Genomic DNA, 23448 nt, shown 5'->3' with positions numbered 1-23448 from the left:
GGAGAAGGTATTTATGATGAGACTACCTTATTCTAGATTTCCCTAAACTGTTAATAACATTAATAAAATATCTAATACAGTTAAATACCAAAAAGTAATGCAAAATAGCTCCAATCTATCACCAACTATTGATAGTTGGTTGCTTAATTTTGAGAGTGAATTCAATCATGTCACAGAATCTGAGTGAGCAGACCTCAGAGAATATGTTGTCCAACTTATATCTTAACAATCATTTTTTCTGTCAAGCTTGGATTTAAAGACTGGTGAGGAGGTGAATATAACAGCTCCCAAAGAAGCCTATTTCATTCTTGGATACCTCTATTACTAGGACAATTTTCTTTACATGGGACAGACAAACCTATCTCTACATAAAACATCCATTCTCCACTCTTGCTTTTGCTCTCTGGACTATCATAATTCTAATACCATTTCTCTGCGACAACCTTTTCACATGCTTGGAGACAGTTATCATGCCCTGCTAAATCTTTGGGGCATACCATCTCAGATTCCTCCAACCAATCTTCAAATGGTATAGTTTCTAATCTCCTCAGCACCCTGGGAATCACAGTTTGTCAGCTTTCATCTTAAAATAGAACATCTAGAAACAGCAAAAGCAATAACTAAAGAAATAACCATTAACTTAGCCTTTTTTCCCTCACTAACATGATCTGCTTCCATTTTGTATGGCATAAATGAAAGGAAGGCCAAAATACCTTCCCCAGTAGTCACAGATAAGGAGTCACAGTTTGGCAATGAGTCTCTTTTATCTCAGCTTACCATCTGTGGAACAGCCACTGGTTCCATCACTAGAACAATAACGCATTTCAATCCTTTGCCTTCCCACCTCCAGTAAATTGGGGTCAGGTAGTCGAGCTTTGCAAGTGTAACGGAACCGTTGCTCATAGTGACCTCCATTGTCAGAGATGTTGACAGGAGTCCAAGGCGTCCAAGGGGTGGTCTTTTTCAGCTCTGGACATGAGTTGGTGTTACAAGGCTGATATTCCTGGAAAAAAATTTAAAAAACAATATTGCATATTTGTCATCTGGTAATATCAAGATAATCTTACTAAAGAGTTTGTTTTCCTGCTGTTAGCTACTAAAATCGTAGGTATGGATTCTGAATCTCCATGTCCTGGAATATTAGCCATGTGTAGTTAAAGTATATTTAGATCCATCTTTAAATTATAAAATCAAACCTGGATAACATTATATCTTATGAAAAATACTTTATTGACAATGCAAAAAGCTCTGTGAGTACCTGCAGAGGATGCTATGAATGTCCTGAAAATCTTAGACAATAAATATAGCAATATACCTTTTCTATCTGTTTAAATAAAAATGTGAGTAGATTTCTTTTGTTTTCCTAAGCATAATCTAATACTGTTTCAAGATGGAAAACAATTAAAAAGGAAAGCATAGAAATGCCCACCAAAATTGTATATTATTGATATTTTTGTCCTAAAATAATGTTCAGTTTTGGTCAGTCATTTGAAATTTTCTTGATTTGAATATTGGTTTCCATAGCAAAATGAAAATAAACCAATGACAAAAGTTATTAAATGGATACAAAATGGTAGGACCAGTATGCTGCTTAAGACTTAATACTGAATTATGGCAAATAGAATTAGGCATTTACCCACTGGATTATGCATACCTAAAGTTTGTGAACTTAAAGGCCTATAGAAATCTCAGATTTCATGAAAACAAACTAAAAAAAACCTTTACAAAATGAGACAACCTCCCCCTCATTGCTGACACAACTACCTTCACTAGCATTTGTGAGTTACATTTTGATTTTTGTTTTCCTGTTATACCACTAGGATCTCCTCAGTCCCTTAAATAGACTTTTCCTTTTTTCCTTGAAAGTGGAACAGTTATTTGCTTTACTACCAGAAAAGTATCTGCAAGAAATGAAAAAAGAACACCTAAATAATAAACATCATTAGACAAGTATTATTATTTCAATAAAGATACAAGTAGTGACCTATATGTACATTAACAGCAACGACAACAACAAAACCAACCAAACAAAAACCCTCAGAACACTTATGGACTGGTTATTATTTCTACATGCAGGGTAATTGGGAAACTCAGAATGCCATCTAGTACAAAACAGATACGAGGAAGGCATTCCATACTTCATTTTGTCTTCGCTATGATGAAAGCCAGTGGTTTGTCTTTTTTTAATCAACTTCCCCGAATGCTGATTATTCAAATGTTTGGCTTTGCTAGAGCTTCCTTGCTGCCAATTCATTTAAAGGAACAAATCCAAAAAAGTGAGAGGAAACTGAATGTGTAATAGATCACAATGCAAGATTATTATGCCTATTTGAGCCTCTATCACTTCCCAAGCCTAAGTCACAGTATTTATATGAAGTGATAGGCAAATGGCTCAAAAGTACTCATATGCTCATTTCTCTTTCCTTCATTCCCATGCCCAAAATGAACAACTAACTTACTGAGATGGAATACAGCAGATGTCTCGTAGATAATGGAGTAATGCTGAGAGTCCGAAAAGTAAGGTAAATGTGGCCATGGAAACATAATGTAGGATGAGACTTTAGAGCTAGGGCTATTGAAATATGTACAACCATTTCATTGAGAAGCATAACTTAATACTTGAACACCTTAACTGTGATAAATATATAAAGGATGAGGGTGAGGTGAAGGAGAGGGAATAATTGATGAAGCTGAGAATAGGGATATATCAGTAATATTAATTTATCAGTTTCACAATTATGTATTGAGTACCTATTATTTGCAAGATATTCTGTCAAGCTATGAGGGACAAAAAGCTTATGACCTAGTCCTGCTTATCAAGGAAGGTACAGTCTGATAGCTTGGGTATAGTACATCTTGTTCTTCCAACAAAGTATTCTTAACCTGGTATTTGTGCATTAAAAATGACAATTTAATTTCGATATAATTGGCTGCCTTTATAATTTTATATTTTATTTTATGAATTAAAAAAATATTCTGAGAAGGGCCATAGACTTCACCAGACTATAGAAGGGGTCTGTGACACAAAAAGTGTTGTGAAACTTTGCAATAAATGATCCTCTAAAGCTAGGGTCAGAAAACTATAGTTTGACTCACTGGCAAACAGGCAAAATAAGAATGCTTTTTTCGTTCTTTGTTTTTTGTTTTTATATTTTAAGAAAAATAAAACTTTAGTTAAAATATAAACGTCATTTTCAGCTTATAAGACAGGACAAACTAAGAAAGACAGGGGTCATATCTGGCCACAGTTTGTCAACCTTTGTTCTAAAGTTATTTAAATTTGTGACATCATGAGCAATTAACAGCCATTAGTACACTGTGATCTTCTTATTTCAATAGCCACCAAATTATCTAACTAATCATCATTGGCATTATGAATTGAACTTCTAACCTCTTTCTGTGCTGTCTTGGTATCAGCCTTCTACCCAAATATATGGTCAAAGGCAGCCAAATATTAAACATATACATCTATCTTATTTTATTCATTTTTTGTCTTTAGATTACAATTTCGGTAATAGAATGTATGCTGTTTTTGAAAACTAAGGTGAGAGATCACCACAAACGAGTAGACTGAAATTCTCAACGTTCTATAATTGAGTATATACCACATATTGGGTACTGCTGTTTGAAAATGCCATATGCTGTTTTCTTTTCAGTCATGTTGTGTGTGCCAGCATCCCAGCATATTCCTGTGCAGATGTCCAAAGGTATTTGCTGAAAATAACCTGCAAGCATATTTACATCATGTGCCTCTGATACAGGAATATGTCTTTTTAAAAAATATATATCTTAAGACATTATGCATATAAGTTCTTGGTTTGCCAAAGATTATGTAGATTCTGAATATTTTAAAAGAAAATGAATAGAGACATTCCCAATGGTTCCTAGAATGCCTCTGTCAGGTCTATAATATTCATCTACATGGGAGGAATTTTCATTAAAAAAAAAAAAACTTTGATGGATGTGTTTGAAAGTTGGCCCAAATGTCTTCACTGACATCTGTTTGCTGTCTGGAAGCTCAGCCAGTAGATCATTTATATACCCCAGTTGTACTTATGGTCCAAATTTGAGAAAACAAATTGTTGCCTATCATACCTATGTCCATTGTTATCTTAAACAGTGTAGTTCATTCTTAGACTCTGATTTTTTTTTCTTTTGAATAATTTACCTTCCTTGACTTGGTGTATAATGAATATATGTCTTATTTTTTGACTATGTTATCATTGTTTTTATTCCCTCTTATTCTCATGGGATACCATATAACTAGTGCTTCAGTGCTTTCCCTTGTGGTATCCTATACGAATGTGTGGGTATCACTACGACATTTTGGTTTGCTCACATTTACTTTACTTTGTATGTGTTAGTCTTTATTCATAAGAACGATTATACTATTGCTCATAGTGACACAACCATCAGAATGATTAATCACTAAGAGACAGATGGTAGATTAGCCCTGGTTATCTTAATATTTTAAATAACTTCCATTCAAAAATATATTTCCTTTTCATAATTAAGAGGCTTTTATTGAATATTTGTTATCCAAATAACCTGTTAATAGCCATTCTGACCATCCACATTGACATGATCTTAATTCTATTAATTTTATGCTTAATTTCTGCCTACTAGTGGAAATTTCAAGGTTGTTTTTTCCTGATCAATGATCAACCAACAGCAGTCAATGGGTTACAATTACAAATTTAAAGAAAATACTGTCCTATAAACATAAAGGAGGATGAAAAATGCAAACATCAATTCTTTCTTTCACTTACTCAAACCTAATCCATTACTCAAGGTCCGTTTCCACTCTTATCCCTGTCCATAAGTGTTCCCCAGCTTGAACTCTAGCTCAAACAAATTCCAACCTTTTTCGACATTTAGTTATGTTAAATATTTAGGTAACTGAATATATTTCATCATATATTATTAGCAAAATGCACACATGCAACATCCCAGACAGATGGTGAGTTTCTTGAGATAGTACACTTAGGATTGAATATGAGAAACTACTTCAGAGATCATTTAATCTACCCCACTTTTTTTTTAAAACTGATGGCAAAATTAAAGGCCAAAATTTTCAGTGAATTGCCCAAGGACTTGGAAGTAGGGTGCAGATGAACCAAGATTTTTTTCAAAATCCTCTGAATCTAAATCCAGAGTTCTTTTCATTATGCCACATTGTCCTTCTACTCTATAAACTCTTTTCTGCTCTATCTTCCTTGCCTTCTAGCATAGCTCTAAGCACACAATTAGTATATAACAGAAAACTGTTGTGATAATTCTGTTAGTGTGCAAGCAATTATAAGAAATTATTTTGTCCTCTTTAAGAAGGTATAAACAATTTACAGCTCTAAATGTACAACGAAATACAGCTGACTGTGGTAAGTGTCAAAATAAAGGATCAGTGTGAGGACTTTCAGAACTCATTCCTTTTTCCATCATATACTCATTCCATCCAAAACAAAATGAACACCTGGACCTCTTTGGAGATTCAAAATTTTTGGTCTCTTTTCCATAACAAAACTATGTAGATTTTAGAAATAAACAAATATTTGAGTATATGTTTCCTAATACGTGGGAGAAGTCAATAAGCAAAATTTTTCCATCATATATTCTCTGTACTTTCTTTTTGCAATGGTGTAATAGGCTATCTAATTTATTTGCTTCTACTAGGAAGAAAGGTTAGACAACAACATTGTCTATTGAACCCGAATGGGTATGTGACGTTTATGTCTTTTATGCATTTTGTAACTAAAATATCCTGAAAATTGAATAGAGTAGATGTCAAGACCTTTTCTTCTGTCTTCAATGAGCGACATGATTTCTTTTTAAATTTATGAACAACTCTGTTTTTCTCCCTAAATTTCATTCTAATTCTTTCTAAATTTCAAATTTGCTTATGATGGTTTATTTAAATTCTTTTCCTATGAGAGTAAATTTCAAGCAATTTAACAAAATATTTTCAAGCAGAAACCCTGAATAAAATTTTAGCCACAAGTGATTAAGGAATCTTTAGAGAGAAAATTTTGTTCCCAGTGTTGCTACTGAGTTGGGGGACTTTACTCAGCTTATTATATCTCAAGGCTTCCTTATTCCTCCATTTGTAATAAAGAACTAATTATTCCTACCTTATAACCATGCTGTAAAGATTAGTATAGGTTTAGGAAGTAGGCCTAGAAGCATGATAATGAACATGTAAACATTAAGTCAAGTTTTTTGACTTTAATAGTCTTCAGAAGGATTGAGCATCTAGTCTGGTGCTTAGGAAAAAAAAAATCTATGAGGGTAGAATTTAGAAAACTAAAAGGGAAAAAAGAACCTAAAAAAAGACATGCTACCCATAATCATAGGACTTTCTTTCAGTGGCTATAGTGACACTCATGTGGGTGAAAGTGAATAAGTTCTTTGGCAGGGCAATATAAAATTAAAATAGAATAATATAGTAGTTATGGAAAACTGGTCATGAAGAGACAGGCATGAAAGCATACTCTTTTGACCTTTAAACAATCTAATTAGAGAAAAGAATGAAAATCACCATATAGTTTATAAACTCTAAGGTAATATATAAACCATAATATTTTTTTCTTGATGGATATGCCTTTCTAACCAAGGGATTTTCAAAATGGAATTACTTATATCTTTGATAAGATGTTTGCTGAGTTTATATAATTTCACTAGATATATGAATGATCATTTAATTAGCTTTTTTATTTAAAGATTTTTATATTCTTAAATTCTTCATAAGCTAGAAGGCAACCTGAAGAATTCAACAGAATTGGGTTTTTAGGCAAGATGTGATATAAAAATCACAAATGAGTACATGCATAAGTAGGAAGGCAGTGTGTTAGTCAGGTAGTAAGAATGTGGACATCAGATAGTCAGCATTATTGCTCTACTGGTACCTGGTAGGAAGGCTTCCAAGTCACTAGGTCAAATGTCTATGGAAAATTGAGGGGTTGGGGGCTGGGGGTGGGGAGCGCAGCTAATAAAGAATCATGTGAGGTGACAAATCCAGTAAGAACAATCTACACTGGAGGATGGTTATCAATTCCACTAAAGTTCTGGTTCTACCAAAGTAGTAGCTGGAAATGTGAGTCATTGACCAAAGCAAGTATCTGGTGCTGGTGTTTTTGTTATATATTTTGTTTATTAATTCCACATAAAAATGTCTGGAGATTATTTTCATTCTGAAAAAAATGTATATTTTAAGTCCATTCAAAAAATTATATAACTAAAAACCACAACTATTAAATATGGAAAAAGATGATTAATTGGATGTTGGTTTTTTTATTTAAAGACTCACAGGATATATCATTTTTAACCTTTAAATTTTACCATGAATTCAATGCTAGTTATTTTCTCCAAATCTCTCTGTCTTCCTATGTGTTTCTGTCTCTCATGCTATGAAAAACCATTGGCAAAGCTTAAAACAAACAAAAAAATCCTATCTGAACTCTCTCAAAAGTCAATTGTTCATTTCAAATCCATTTAATGAACGATGAAAAAGTATATGTATATGTTTTATGAAATTTTTCATAAATTGCATAAATAAATTCATATAGAATATACTCCTCTATGAACTCTAATATGTTGTTAGAAAAAAGGTATATTCTTCTATCTTTTCATAATTTCAATCACTTCATTTAACTTTTAGCACCCATACTCAGAAGAATAAAATGAATACTTTGATTCAGAATAACTTATGTATCTTTTTCCCCAGGTGTAACCTAAAGCTATAGATTTTTATTTACCTTGTTTCTGTGTGAATTATTCTTAAATATTCCATAAGGATAATGCATTGCATGATGAGAGCTTTCCATGATCCTCTGTGGGCTCCTTGGAAATAGAGTATCTCCCCACTCTTTTTTATTTTTATCTCCAGAGCTTAGCATAGTTCCTGGCACACAGTAACTACTTAAATACTTGTTTATTAATTATGAGATACATGGACTTTCTGTATTTAGATTTTTAGCTGTCAGCTATACGTGATCAGTTCAGTCTTTGTAAAACATAATCCCATAGCCTAATAGTCCACACAGTATTAGAAGAAGTGATAAAGATGAAGAGACAGGGATAAAGGCTATTATATATAATGAGAAACTTTTTAGGAGGGTGCCTTACGGGTTTTGGCATGATAGGCAGAGAAGAAGCACTGAAAATGAGGTCTTATCAATCCACATCGGTATAAACAAGAGTATTCACCAACGTATGCATGACCACCTTTACAAAAAGCAGTGGTTAAAAATACAGGTGGGAAGATATGTGATGGGATCATTCCTTGAAGCCCTTGGCACTTCACTGCCTTGGCCCACAATAAGGAAGAAAAAGAAAATGTGTTTGGAAAATTTCAAGGTATGTGCAAAATACTAAAATTGGGAGAAGGCTACACACCCATTAGTGAAGCTCTGGGTTGTACAATAGCCTTGCAGGAAAGATGGAATGCATACATGGCACAGCATCTCCAACACGGGAGCTTTTCCAAAATCATGTCCTTCTAAGCCAAGAAATTAGCTCTTCCAAGAAAATGTGGATGGATCAGCACAATAGTGCTTAATAATTCTGGAAAGAGCCTCAAGAATAGTCAAAATCTTTAAAAAAAATTCTCCCTGAAGTGAATATAAATTTCATTTGTGTCCTTGTTATCATACAAATTACCTTTTCCCCTTTGTAAATAACCTGGCAAATATCACTATCTTTAATTTGTTCCCTATCTCTCACGCCAATCTCCTGGAATCTGTGAGAAGCCTGCATTACTGATTTTATATTCTCTTGAGCAATTGCTGGCCACTTAAGCCCAAAAGGTTTAGTGCTATTTTTATAAAGGGCAAATCTAATTGGGAGCTATAGTGATGGCAGAGTGACTGGCCCTAAGATACACACAATACCTTTAGGAGGTAACTCTGAAATTATGATGAGATACACTCCCAGCACAATCCTTCCATCATATCATTTGTACTCTGTACAGAAAAAAGCTGGAAGATAAGGTCATTCTTTGGGTTTGTATGCTGGAAAAAAATATCATATAATAGTGTTTATGATATAGAGAATCAATATTTTTCTTAAACAGAAATTTTTCCTCACAAAATCTGGTGCATGGAAATGTTTTCTCTCTGCTGTCAATCACAACTAAAGAAATTAAAACTTTTGCTATTGTATGTTGCTATTCACTTGCTTCAGTCTCATGTCTGACTCTTCTTGAACCAATTTGGAGTTTTCCTAGCCAAGATATTGGAGTGATTTGCCATTTTTTTCTCCAGTTCATTTTACATATGAGGACACTGAGGCAAACAGAGTTAAGTGGTTTGTCCAGGTAAGTGTCTATGGCCAGATTTGAAGTCAGATCTTTTGGACTCCGGGTCCAGTATTCTATTTGCTATGCTACCTAGTTGGCCCTTTTGCTATTGTAAAAATCATTAAAAGTAAGAGTCTTCTCCTTCTGATTTAAAGTGGCTATTTAGATTTCCTTAGAAAATCTTTCTCCCGTTCAAAACTTATAGATGATTTATGAGACATCTCAATCTGAGAATTCAAATTGTTTGGCACAAAAACCTAACTAGTAACTTTAGTGGCCTAAAGCATATAAGCCAGAGGTGATTATGGTTTAGTGGACAGAGAGTTGGCCTTGGAGTCAGAAATACCTAGGTTCATGCCTCGCCTTTAACATTTAAAGGCTATGAGTTTCTGGGCACTAATTTAACATTTCAGTGCTCTAGGTAACTCTCTAAGACTATAACGTACAAAAAATATGCTGACTAGAATTGGTAGAGATAGCTTTCTCATTCAGGAGTATCTTTTATCCGTGAAATCACAGGTGCTGTCATATAATTAGCTGCCAGAGGAGGTTTTATATTACTGCCATATTAATTCAAATGAAAGTATTAGAGGCAATAAACCCATAAGTGCTCTATTGATTGTCACAGAACTCACCGATGTCTAGTGTTTGTTTCATCAATGCCACAGGCAGAAAGGAATATATTGCAGAAGTGCATAATTCTCCTTAAAGTCAAGCCCGGAGTATGGGATATATTAACAACCTCCCTGACCCACGCAACATATTAGCTGGTATTGCTAATGAGTCTGGTTGTATTAGGTGCAAAGCTAAAATTAAATCCAATATTATTTTAGGCCAAAATTATAGTCTCTAGAAGAGTAGACATATCTCACTATTCTTTTTATCTAAAGAATGGTGACCAGAATAGTGAAGATATGTCATTTCAGGCACAACTGAAAAATATTTTAAAGGTTGTTTAGTCAAAGAAAAACTAATCAAGAAAATATTTACAACACCCACAATTATTTTCAAAATATTGATTTGCTCTTGTGAAAAGCAGTGATAGTCATTAGAAAGTCCTAGATTTGGAATTAGGCATCTTGAGTATGGATCCCAGACTTTATTTGTTAGCCATGTGACTTTAACAAATTATTTAATTGAACATGAGTTCCCTCATCTGTAAAATGGAGATACTTGCCCTTAGAATAGTTTCATCAAAGATCTATTGATTATCAATGAATTAAAAGAAGAAGATATATTTTTGACGCATGTACTACTGTAATGAAGGATATTCAGTAAATAATAAAAATGCAAGAAAATTCTCTATGGACATTGAGATTCTCCACATGGTCTTAGTTTTGCAAGGTATTGTTTTCAGAAGCAGACATTAAAAATACCACCCAGAAAATGTATCAATAAAATGGAAGTCAGAGCAGTCATGTACTGAGCAAAAAGGATGATAAAATAAATGCTGCAGTATTACTATTATAATTATAAAAAGACTTCACAGTCAGAAACTCATTTTTTACTTCTCATTACCATCATTTCATTTTGTCCCTAACATCTCTAATTCTTTCAATCCTCCTAAAATTTTTGGGGAAAATCCCAAAAAATAACCTTGCTATAAACTACATGTAATTTAAGAATAAATATTTTCTGACAGAGGATCTAAAACTTCTATATACAAAGTAATAAGCTTTTAGTATGTGTGCATTTTGGCAGTTATTTCAGGCCCGCTTGTTGTTGTTGCTGTTATAGTTGTTGTTTTACAACCTGTGTTCTGAAGCATTGAAATTGCTAGAAAACTGAGCTCAAAATTAATGGGACATTATTTTAGAAACTAAGTTAGATGCACCCTGATTTCATAATGCCTAGAAATACAAAAGGAAAAAAAACCCAAATAATTGAATGAGTACTTGTGCTATGTAAAATAATAAAATAAATTATTTGTAAATTTCCAAATACTGTTTCAAATTGGTATTGTAAAATCTACTTCTTGGCAATGCATTCATATTTGTTTAGATCTCTGTATTGAAAATAACTAAACTGTTAGTTTTTTTTAAAAGTAATGATGTGATTATTTAAGAAAATAAATAGATAAACATATAAAATTATCATCATTCTCTGATATTATTGGCTACTGGGAGAATAATCATGAATTAATTTGTAGCCATCTATTGACCTTCAGCTCCAGATTCACACTGCAATTTTTTGTTCTTTTTAAAATACTGGAATTGTTTTTTTTTTAAAAGTATGTTTCCTCAAAATTAAATTCAATAAATGAATAATTATTCAAAACAGCCTATTTTTCAAAGAACTCTTCAAATTAAGGTATTTCATATGCAAAGATGATCTATTCTGGAAGATAAAGTGAGGGTTGAGATAAAAATAGAAACAGTACTGAATTTTGTGCTACAAACAAAATTTTTGTTTTCTTTTCTAGAAAGCACTATAAAAATTTGCCAGGGATAGTAACTGTTGAGTCTAATGCCTTTGCTTCCTCTATGAGGAAAACTGTATACTTGTGCTGCCATTCCCACATCTGATTAAAGAGATCTTAAACTGTTCTTTTTGTTGGGGGAGGGGTCATAAAGGAGTCATGAAAAGAGAATAGAAAAATTGAAAGTTGAGGGTACAAGAAGCCAGAAAGTTCTCCCTTAGCATATGGGAGAACCTGCTTTAATGATATTTTCACTTTTGCCATTTTTAACTTCCTTAATTTGGGGTTTTATTTGGCTTTATGGAAGGATTTACAATATAATATATTTTCACCTATAATCAGATTTCACATTCAGAGTCAGCAAATGAGTGAGAAAGAGCTTTGGATTAGACCAGGTTTGAGTTTGTAGAGAAAGGGACAATAAACCTTTTAGAGACAAATAAAAGTGATTCCATAAAATTGTAATTAAAAGTATAAATAATTATTTATGTGTATGAAGGTGGATGGGGTCAATAGAACAGAGACCTCTAGTAGAACTAGAATGATATATATCATCTCAGCAATCAAAGATATCTGCTCAGGCTATGGAGAAAGAAGTAGTTAGGTAATAATTACTATTAATAACTATATTAAAATCTATGAAAGTTCTCCAAATCTCTAATTTTTTTCCTACTGGAATTCTGGCTTCTCCATATAGGAGAAATGGGTAATAAGAGTAGACAAAAGAAGACCTGAAGAATCTCCAAATGTTTGAGATGTTAAAGTCAAGAGGAAAGCATGACAGGATGAGAGGATTTAGATCTGGAAGAGATGGACCATAAGGCAGCATTGAATGGGAGATAGCATGGTACAGGACCTCCTTTATCAATGGCATTTTTTTTAATTATGGGCTGTCACCAATTTACTAAGCATCAATTTTAGTATTAACAGCACTTTATTTTAAATAAGGCTTTTGCATGCATTGTTTTATTGATAATTGAGGTTACCCAGAAGGCCAAAAGGAAAGATATCATCATTCCTTTTCTAAAGATTAGGAATTTGAAACCAAGAGAGCACAAATGATTTGCAGAGGTATCACAACTACTTGGCAGAGCTAGGACCCAAACCCATCCTGTCAACAGGTAATGAATCTACCAGTATGCCTGATGCCTTTCAACCTTTACTCATTTCTGTCCTAAGTGAAATAGCAAGGTGACTTCTAATCTAATGTGACTTTCTCCGTTCATAAACCCTTCAAATGATGGATGGGTAAACAAGAATTTTTTTTTCCAGATCTGATGTCTAAAATCACAATTCTTGTTCATAAGTAGTTAAAAACCAGCTTCTCTTCCTCATCTTTTCCCATGGACCCCATTCCAGCAGGAATACCATCAATAATAAATACTGAATGCTTTTAAGACTTATTCTGCCTCAACTTATTTAGACTTCTTCTGACAACACATTTCCTTAAAAGTATTATGCATATCGGCACCTGAGAAGACAATTTAAAATTCTTTCTGAAGCTCAAGTCTTGTCTCAATTTTTCTTCAATAGTGTCAATGGCTTTAAATGCCCTTTGCCCTGCAAGAATCAGCAGAATCACTTTGGGCCTCTTCATATATCTGTTGGAGAGTGATACACAGAGCCATTATGGCCACAATTCAATTCTTTTCCAGAATGAGCCTTGAGAACATATTTCTAGCTTTACCTTCATCATTTTCGTGTGTGTGTGAGTATGACACAGAAAAGCATTCTGGGTGATTAAACATCAACCACATGATTTACAATTTAAATCTGTATCAAACAAACAGCTGTCTTCTACTGAGATGTAAATAAGTCTGTAAAGTGCCAAGATTGTAAAAGTTCCTTTTGTGTTAAACAGAGTAATGCTGTTCATATTGCAAATATTTATATGAAAAACCTTCTTTTTGCTTAGAGTTGTTATTCAGGAAATTAATGCAGAATACTTCAAAACAAATGAGGCAATGAATGATAATTTTGTTAGTAAACCTCCGGCAAATACTCATGAAGAGGAGATTTCCATTGCTGAAAGTTCTGATGTTAGGGATATGCTACAGTGTTTATTGTGAACATCTGTGACCTTCTACAACTGTAGTTTCAAACAAAGAGATATACAGGAGAAATCAAATTCTTATTCTTAAAAATAATATTCTATGATTTAAAAAAGGATGAGGGTTTCTTTGGCACTTTTATATTATTCTATCAAGGCTCTGTGAAGTTCTTCCAACAACAAATTTCCCTTGAAAGTTAATGGGACTAAAGGGATGAACACTCAGCATTGCAAAGGTAAGACAAAAAGTTGTGTAAAGAAAATTAATGAGCTATGTATTTATTCAACATTCAGCAACTGATAGCCACCACGTATTGTGGAAGTTTCACCAAATTGTTTGAGGATGGCAGGCTGACAAAACTATATTCATAACTCAAGGATGTAATAAGTAATTCAAGCACCAGATTCAAGTGCTTAAATGCATCTTAATGTATTGAAAATATTGAAATTTTCCAGGTGGATACACAGTCAAAATAGATCGATGCAACAAAAATGCTACTAGCAGCTGCTGTGGGGGCATAAGACCAATAACACCAGCACACAGGAGGGCTGTTAGCACAGGTTCTTTGATCTGCTTTTCTAAGGAAAGCTACATTAAGGGGTTAACAATCTTACTTTAATTAAATATACATGTATCATTCATTTAGTTCAGGGGAAAAAGCCAGCACCCTGAACTTCAGAGAGTATACAAACAGAAATTACAAACGTACATTATATAAACAGAACAAATAAACACAAACCGGTAGGCAGGCTACTAACCCTCTAACTATAGCAATATATACAGTTACCAGAGAGAGAAGTATCAACATCTGGGTTTTCAAAGTGGAGGTGGCAGGGTGCAGGGGGTGGGGGGCTCCATGACAGCTACCCAGAGGCTTGTCTGGTCAAATCAAATGATACACTTTTAGTGAGTGAGAGACCCAAAACAAAATACCAACCTCAGATCTTATATAACTTTCTCAGGATCAGAGGGTGTCACAACCAGGTGACTCAAACAAATGTGAACTAGGTTTTCTTGTTTCTTAAGCAGGTCATCAAAGATTCTTGATTCAAAGAAACCAAGGCAAGACTCATCAAAGGCACTTGATTACCTCTGTGCTGAGAAGCACTCAAACAAAAAACAGCATAAAGTCTCACTTTGCTTGCATTACATTTGAAAGGCAAGACTCAAAGGTACTTGATTACCTTAGCATTCCAAAAGAGAAAACAGTTAAAAAAAGTCCCACCCTTCCTATCATTACAATAGATAGTATATGTCTATGTATGTATGTATGTATGTATAAATATATATATATGCACACACATGTATGTGAGCATGTTTTTTGTGTGCTTACACACACACACACACACACACACACACACACACACACACACACAAGAAAGTAGTCCTAGGGGAAAAAAAAACAAACAAATCCACCATTCCTTCACAAAATGGCCATGTGGCTTAGTGGAAAAAGCAGTGGAGGTGTAGGTAAAACATGCAGATTGAAATCCTAGCTCTGCTACCTTGAAAAAATACATCCTTAATACTAGACTCAAGTTTACCCATCTATAAAATAAAGTAGTTGAAACACATAGATTCTAAGGCAGTCAAAAGCAAGCCTCATTTAGAATATAAATTCCTTTGTTCAGTACTGTGAGAGAGGATTATGGAAGATTAGGAAAAGTATTGCTTCACAAAACAGTGAAAAACAGCAGAGGCAAAAATCAGTCTTTGGAAAGTTTGTACAAAATGAAATTGTCCCTAGCATCTTTAGATGTAACCGTTGATATAGCTCAGGGTCTGGAATCAGAAAAACCTGAGATCAAATTTGGACTCAGACACTCACTACTATGTGACCCTGGGCGAGTCATTTAAAACTTTTTCAGTTTGTTTGGCTCAGTTTCCTCATCTGTAAAATGAGCAGAAGAAGAAAATGGCAAACCAGTCCATCATCTTTGCCAAGAAAACTCCATATAGGGTCACGAAGAGCATGACATTACTGAACAAAAAGAAGATGCAAGAAGACAAAAAACATATAAAATGAAACAGATTTCTCACTATTTCTATAATTACTAAGACTAAAACTTGTTCTTTTGGGCTTAGCACCTTCATCTCCAATATTCAATGTGAAGAAATAGAAATGTCACAAACCGCAAAGAATGACTAAGTCAGATCAGGGACACGAAATGGAAACCTGTACTGGAGGCAATAAAATTCTGAAAGCATTTGGGGATCACTTTAAAAGAGATTTCAGGGAAATGAAGAGACTTAGAGAATGGGGGGAAAGTCACAACTAGTTGTAATGTCCCCAAATGGCATCTAGTATAGTGCATATCTGAACCAGAATTCACTCAACAATTTAGTTGAGTTATTATACAAACCTGGAAGATACCTGGGGAGGAGGAACTTAACACCTCTAGAGGCAGAACATTCCACTTTTATAATGCTTTGTTAGAATTTCTTCCTCATAGCAGGCCTACATTTTCCTTATTTCCATTTCCACAGATTATTCTTAGTTATGCCTATGAACTAAGAAGAAAAATGTTTATTTTCTTCAAAAACCTGAACAGACATCATATTCTGATCTCCAGGATAAACATCTTCATTTTTTTAACTGATACTCATAATTGGGGAAAAATGCATGGAAACTCTCTATCTTATAGACTGCCAATTTCTAAATTATTTGGTCTCAAGACCTCTTTACACTCTAAAGAATTATTGAAGACCCCCCCTAAAGCTTTTGCTTATAAAGGTTTATCTAGTTCTATTTACCACTTGAGAAATGAAAAATCTTAGCGATATTATGACAGGAATTTTGACTTTGTTGTCCCCTGAGGAAGTGTCCCAGGACCCCCAGGGGCTGTTGTAACACATTTTGATAACTGGTTTAGAAGAACATTTAGCTGAGAGATCAGCCTGCTGACTGACAAGTTTATTATCATTTGGGATTTTATATTTTAGACATGTCAACTAGGTAGAATGATTTATGGTGTCAATAATGGTTTAATTGGAGGTTTATAAAAAAGCAATCATTTGAATACAGGTAGCCTATTTCCTCCTCGAAGAATTTGAGGGATTTTACATGAATTTTAAGAGGTAAATTGAGTAAGTCTTTCAGATATCTGATATGTCTTCTGTTACTTCTGTGTGGTCATAAATTGCTTGTCTTTTTTTTAAAGCCTAAATTTTAATTGTCTTAGATATTCAAGTTTTGATTTATTTATGATAACATTGGGAAGAAGAATGTAAGACTTTTCTGCATATCATACTTATTTAACGCATAACATACTTATTTAATATAAGTATCATTACATCTACATTTTTGAAGTGAAGGAACTTACTGTTTCCATCCTCCATTCATTCCTTCCAATGAAGGATCAAATCTCACCCCAAAAGTAAGCATCTCAGTGATATATAGATACAAAAGCTTGATGGACAAAATTGTGAAAACCTTGAAATTATCGTAATTCTCACAGAAAGAATACATTAGTTAATATCCCACTTATCCTATCTCCCTGTTAAGCTGAAACCTAAATTTCATCCTACATAAGCTATTATATGTTCTCAAACTACAGAGAATTCAATAAACTAAAACCCAGAAGACTTTAGTTTAATACTATGACAGATCCTATAATTCTTTATAAAGTCAAATAAAATCTGGGCAACTTATAGACAGCCATTTTCCCATAAAAGTATAATTCTCTTTTGATGAGGTATATATTGTAATATATTTTATGTAATGAGTAGATTTACAGTGAACTTAGATGAGAAGATAGGGCATAATAGCCCCAAATTAGAAATGAATTTCTACTATCCCTGTGAGCACTTCCTGGGCTCAAAACTTTTAAATTTAAATATTAATTGTAAAAGTGAACTGAAAAAAATAGCTTTGAAAAGCTCCATCAGTAATATCAACTATATTACATATTATCTAATTGGTAACACAGTCTTTATTTGTCCAAATGTTGTAATTTATCACTTGGTAGTTTCTCTTCAGTTTATATATAACAGAACATGTTATGTAGAAGGAGATTTAACCAAGGCAATAATTAGAAATACAGTAGTAAATGATAAACAAAGAGTAGTCTTATTGGAACCCATGGCTAAAGAAATCAGAAAATTCTGTAAGGAATATCTTCAAGTAATGCATTGTAATCAATTTCCTGATGCGTAAATTATATAACATTTTTTGCTTGAATAATCTTTTGGAAGATTATGAATAATATTCATGAAACAAAACATCAAAAAATAATAATATTAATTGAGGAGAAAACAAGCCAAAATAAAGCTTGGCATAAAGTCCACCTAAGTCAGTTTATTCTGAGATCATGTGCTGATGATTATAGGATTATAGAATTTAGAGTTGGACAGAACTTAGAAAGCATTTAGTTACCCTCTCACTTTACAGATAAGGAAAATTAAATTAGGAAATAGACAATACACAGATGTTAAATGGAACAGATCTGCCAGGGCTTTTTTAGGCCTATTTATTCTCATAATCAATGCTAGTGGAACCATCACATTTGCATTTTTGAGAAGGAATGGAAATTTCACTTAGAAAGGTGAAATCAAGAGTACTGGTTGGAATGATCAAACAATATTTGTTGAAGAGATCTTCAGAGGAGATGACAATGTCTTATAGATCACCCAGACTGGTTCTTTAGATATCTCGAAGAGGGTGACATGATTCCGAAAGAAAAAAATATTGCACATAGTATACTTAGAAAAATAAACGATTGAGAAAATGTCAACACTTACCAACCCAGATGCCTGTTAATTATGAATAAAATATTTAGAGGGCATTCAACAAAAATATGCATTCTCTCTAGGTATTTTTGACAGTTGATCATATCCCTACAGTTACTCAGTGAATAAAATCTATTGACTTTAAGAAAACATTGAATGGGGAGAAAAAAATGCAGTCTTGTAAGCTTTTCTGAGACAAAATCTGGCTGACATATAAGTCCAAATCACAAAAGATTATAAGAGAAGTAACCACAATCATTGTTCAATAAGCCACTCAATATTGATAGCATGTGAGCTGTTAAATTGGAAAATGTTTGCTCAAGGTGTTCACCAATCACAAGAAAGAAGTTTTATGCAAGACACAAGTAAAACAAGGCCGTCCTATTAATGATAAAGTTTTCAAAATGATTCTATTAATGGATTATGTAAAATTAATCTCATCAATCCCTAAAACACTCTCAATGAAATCCACACTGATGCCAAAGAGAAAAACCAGAAAATAGATGTTATACATTGTAGCCCATGGAACTATCCCAGCAACATATGTATCTTGGATAAACATTGAAATGGATAATGAGCTGGACCTAAAATTGAATAAGAGAAAGGGACTGAAATGAATCACATTTGGGAATCTATACAGTACTTCTAGTTATCACAAATTGCCTGCTGCTAGAAATCTATCTCTTTAAAAAGCAGTATTTTTCTGGTAACTCTATAGTGCTCTGAATCTGAATCTGAAACACTATGATCTTTAAAGATTTAAAATTACAAGTAACACAGAGGGCAATAGAAAGATGAACAGTGGACACAAGTAGGATGGAGCATGTTAAAAATAATGACTTGTTCATGAAAAATATTATTAAAAAACACTATTGAAAATATGATTGAAAAAAGTGATGCTGCAATCATTTGGTGAGAATGGTAAACAATAGACAGACACTTTGAGGAAGTAAACTGGTATCCCTAGAACTTAAGGCTTAGATACTAAAAAGAACCAGAGAAAGACCTCTACAGCATCAGGAAAACATTTATGGAGGAGTTGGACAAGAATGACAAAGAGTAAGAAAGTACAGAGGGCTATATTTTGCCTTGACTGAAGGAGAAATATAGACTGATATGTATATATACATACATATATATAATATGTATATATATAATATGTATATATATGTAAAAACTCAAAGTATATTGGTGAAGTATGTAATGAGGTATATTTTTTTCATTCAGTGAGAATATTATAACTTTCATACATATATATGTATAAATTTAACAGCAAAAATTATTCTGATTTTAATACATACATTCATTTAGAATAAATAGCTTCCCCATTGTTTCCAACTAATTGCTACGAGGAGATAATAAGTGGGTCAGCAAACTTATTACCTGGTTCATTAAAATGAATATTTAGACCATCCTATAATCCTCTAATGAATTCCTTATTAATCCCTTTTTAAATAAATTAATAACTTTATTCCTCAAATCCTTCCTCCCTCAAACTTTTATTCCTTTATTCCTCAAAATGCTTCAAAAATTTCTACAAAGACTAATTGAAAATTGCATTTCCTTCAGTTGATAAAACAATTTATTCATTTTACCTCAGAAAATCAAATGCATAAAGTGATTGAAACTTTTGACCAAAAGTAATATTTCCACTTTTTAATTACCTAAGAATGTTACAACAACCTATTAATAAGTGTAATAAGTGAAAGGGAATCAATTAGATAAACCATGTATCCAGAGTCATCTGTGAATGATCAAAGTATTCCTTGCTGACATCTGTTTTCCAGCTGTCACACACACCCTCTTTCTTTTCTTTGTCTTTCCCATTTCAATAAGCTAGCGGCACCAGATGCTGAGACCGAATGACTTAACAATTTCCATCTTTCTGCCTCTATAACTTTCTTAAATAATATGACACTTAAGTTGTTTAGGGGACAAACTTGATGGGATTAGGATATACGTATGTACAAAAATGTTTCCCTTTTTAGCTACAAGATGTCAGATAATAATAGTACATTGATGTCCTTTGCTCATGTATTGTAAGCCAAGATATAACTGGAGACAATCTTGTCCTCAAGATTTTTAGATGCCACACCCATTTCCTTCCAAAGTGAATTTCTTGAGATTTTGAAAACAAAATTGATTCTAGCAGCCATGATGAAATCAATGTGTGTTCTATACACTGAAATGCAACCATGGCTATGTTTTTGCTTTATCGGGTATTGTGAATTATGCTTTGATTGTGGTTAAGCATTCTTGTTAACTACATTTATACAGAGTTTTGAATACGGACATGATTCCATTGGTAGATCTTCAATTTTAAGTTAATTATAGAAACAGACTCTCATCATTCTTAGAGTCACAAAGATCTCTGAAAGTAGTTTCTAGTTTTCATAATGTTTTAGCTTACTCATTACTGAAAGAATAGCAAACTCTGTCCATGCCAAGAACACTAGGGAGGGGAGAAACTGAAGCATCTGTGATGAAAATTCAGTGTTTTAAAAACATTTTGCATTTTCCAACATCTGCTACTCTTCCTAGTTGCTTTGAAAATTACTATTGCCTGTGAAATGTTTTAACAACTAAAATTAGAAGAGTAGAGTAATATCTGTGGAAATATCAGGTTGAAGTTACAAGAAATGGTAGAACCTGTCAAAACTCTTAAGCATAAGTGAAACACAAACAAAAACATGTTTTTAAATATGAGTGAATATTTGGTGGTGGTGGTGGGGTGGTATCAGAAAGATGGAACACTCTGTTATAAAAAGTGCTTAATCTCTCCAGGAAAATTATAGAGTATGAACTACATGATGCCAAACTGATTCCCAAATGCCACTAAACTTCTGCTTAAGCATTGTCTTTTCTTTTGATGAATATCAATTTAAACTCTATGCTTATCTATGTAAGATGGAAACAAAATATTTTGAAAAGAATATATATATATGTATATATATGTATATATATATACGTATATATGTATATATATGTATATATATATATGTTTCAAACATTTAATTCTTTTCTTAGCTGCATTTTAAATATGTATATAATTCTATTTTCTCTACAACTAGATTGCAATCAATTTCCTTGAAGATAGTACTATACAACTTTTCATTCCCTGTGGTACCTTGCAAATACTAAGCTATTACTGACTCTGTTTCATTAAATTAAAGGGAGAGCTTGATGTACCTCTTTTTATCAGAATATTTATTCTAATCTAACATACTGGGGTTTATGGTAAGATTTTCAATTGAAACATTTCATAGTAGCTAATCAATATATTTATTCTTGCACTTCCTGGATATTTACCATATGATCTGGAGGCTGAATGTGGGGCAGAAATAGCGTTGTACTAGGAATTAGGTCAGTTGTGTTCTAGTTCTAGCCATATAATGTTATAAAATTCACCTAATACACACTAAAGCATATTTATAGACCCAGTGTTATTATTCTTGACTCCAATGGCATTTGCTAATTCAACCTTATATAACAGCAAAAATATCATAGCATATGTCATATAAATACAGAGAGAAATACTGAACCAGCAAGATCCTTTCCCTAGTTTGTAGGGAGTCTTCTAACAATGTGTTAATTTTTATATGTATCTTACATTCTACATTACTAATAAACAGACATCTAGAGACACATTATTCAATCTTAATATCATCTAATATCACTTGGTTATAGGTTTGAAAAGCACAGTGAGGCAAAATTAAATTTTATTATAAAACAAAACAAAACAAGGATCTCATGGTACTAAAACCACACCATGGAGCAAGATGAGTGCCATGCAACAATTAATGGTAGCTTACACTGCACTTTTTTTTTGCTTCGTATCACTTTGAATACATTACCTCATTTAAAGCTCACAATAACCATATGAGGTTGGTAGTACAAGTGTAATCCTTCTTCTCAAGGAAATGTGACCCACAGAGGTTAAGTGAATTGACAAACAGATGTGAGTCCAGTTTGGGATAGTCATTTCTTCAAAGGATAGAATTATGAAGAAACTAAAGAACATTGACTGTGCTGACAAATACCACCAATCTTATTATTACATTTAAGGATACTGGTCCTCTGAGTTCTGGTAAGTATCTCTACTAACTATCATATTAAGAGTATCAGGAACAACACTGAGTAAATAAAATGTGTTCAAGAGTTTTACAAAAAACAGATAAATAGTTATATAATTTCCAACTTCTGAAATGAAATTAAGTCTATAGATGGGCAGAATAAATGTTCTCTGCAGGATTTTTAATTAGTACTGGGCTGTGGTTGGAATATATCTTCATATAATGCCTCCCTCCCCAAGTAGTTTCTAGCAGTCCTTCCATTCTTAGATAGTCAACATTATTCATACAATTTCTAATAAATAAAACGCCTATATTTTTGAGTAAACTATTCACTTGTTCTCTTTTCAAATCAAGTGAACTTGTCTTATTTATTCCAACCATCAAATATCATAGGCTTGTGATGGGTGGGACTTGTTTTTCTCACAAGTCCATAAAGCAGATGTTAAAATGAATGGTTGTTTAGCTTAAAACATCATAGTTGAGAAAATGTTCTTTTTTGTTGTTGTTTCCTTAACCATTTTTTAAACTTCAGTGCCCACTAGCAAAGAATCTTTTTAAAAAAGTATTTACAAGGAAATGCAAAGGGAATGTGTGGGAGTAATTTTGCTACATTCTAGAGCATCTCATTTCAATTAAATTTGCAGTCATTGAAGCTAATTTCTCCAGACAGGCAAGAAAACAAAGAGGCAAGATTTTGGTTTAAAAGGGAATAAATCTATGCTGCAGATCATTTCTGTGTTGTAAATATAATGTCCTTGTAATTGATTCCAGATATAAACTATGAAATCCAATTTCTGCAAACTATACTTTTATTTATATAAACTCAAGGCAACATTTTGATTAATTGATTCTTATAATTGACCATTTTACCCCTTTATCTCCAATCTT

At 33.0% G+C, this 23448-nt stretch overlaps 1 protein-coding gene across 1 annotated transcript in view; it reads right to left on the bottom strand.

Annotated features, from left to right (window-relative positions):
• The window catches only part of SEMA5A (semaphorin 5A), a 464624-nt gene that overhangs the window by 55495 nt on the left and 385681 nt on the right, over positions 1-23448 (bottom strand). Inside the window, exon 15 of the mRNA XM_036757261.1 lies at positions 778-1003. Within this exon, the coding sequence (XP_036613156.1) occupies positions 778-1003 (226 nt within the window). The remainder of the gene's footprint in view (positions 1-777; positions 1004-23448) is intronic.

The sequence above is a fragment of the Trichosurus vulpecula genome, chromosome 1 (genome assembly GCF_011100635.1).
Source record: "Trichosurus vulpecula isolate mTriVul1 chromosome 1, mTriVul1.pri, whole genome shotgun sequence".
Classification (NCBI taxonomy): domain Eukaryota; kingdom Metazoa; phylum Chordata; class Mammalia; order Diprotodontia; family Phalangeridae; genus Trichosurus; species Trichosurus vulpecula.
Note: the sequence above shows the minus strand (reverse complement) of the source record. Positions and strands in the feature narration are given on the sequence as shown.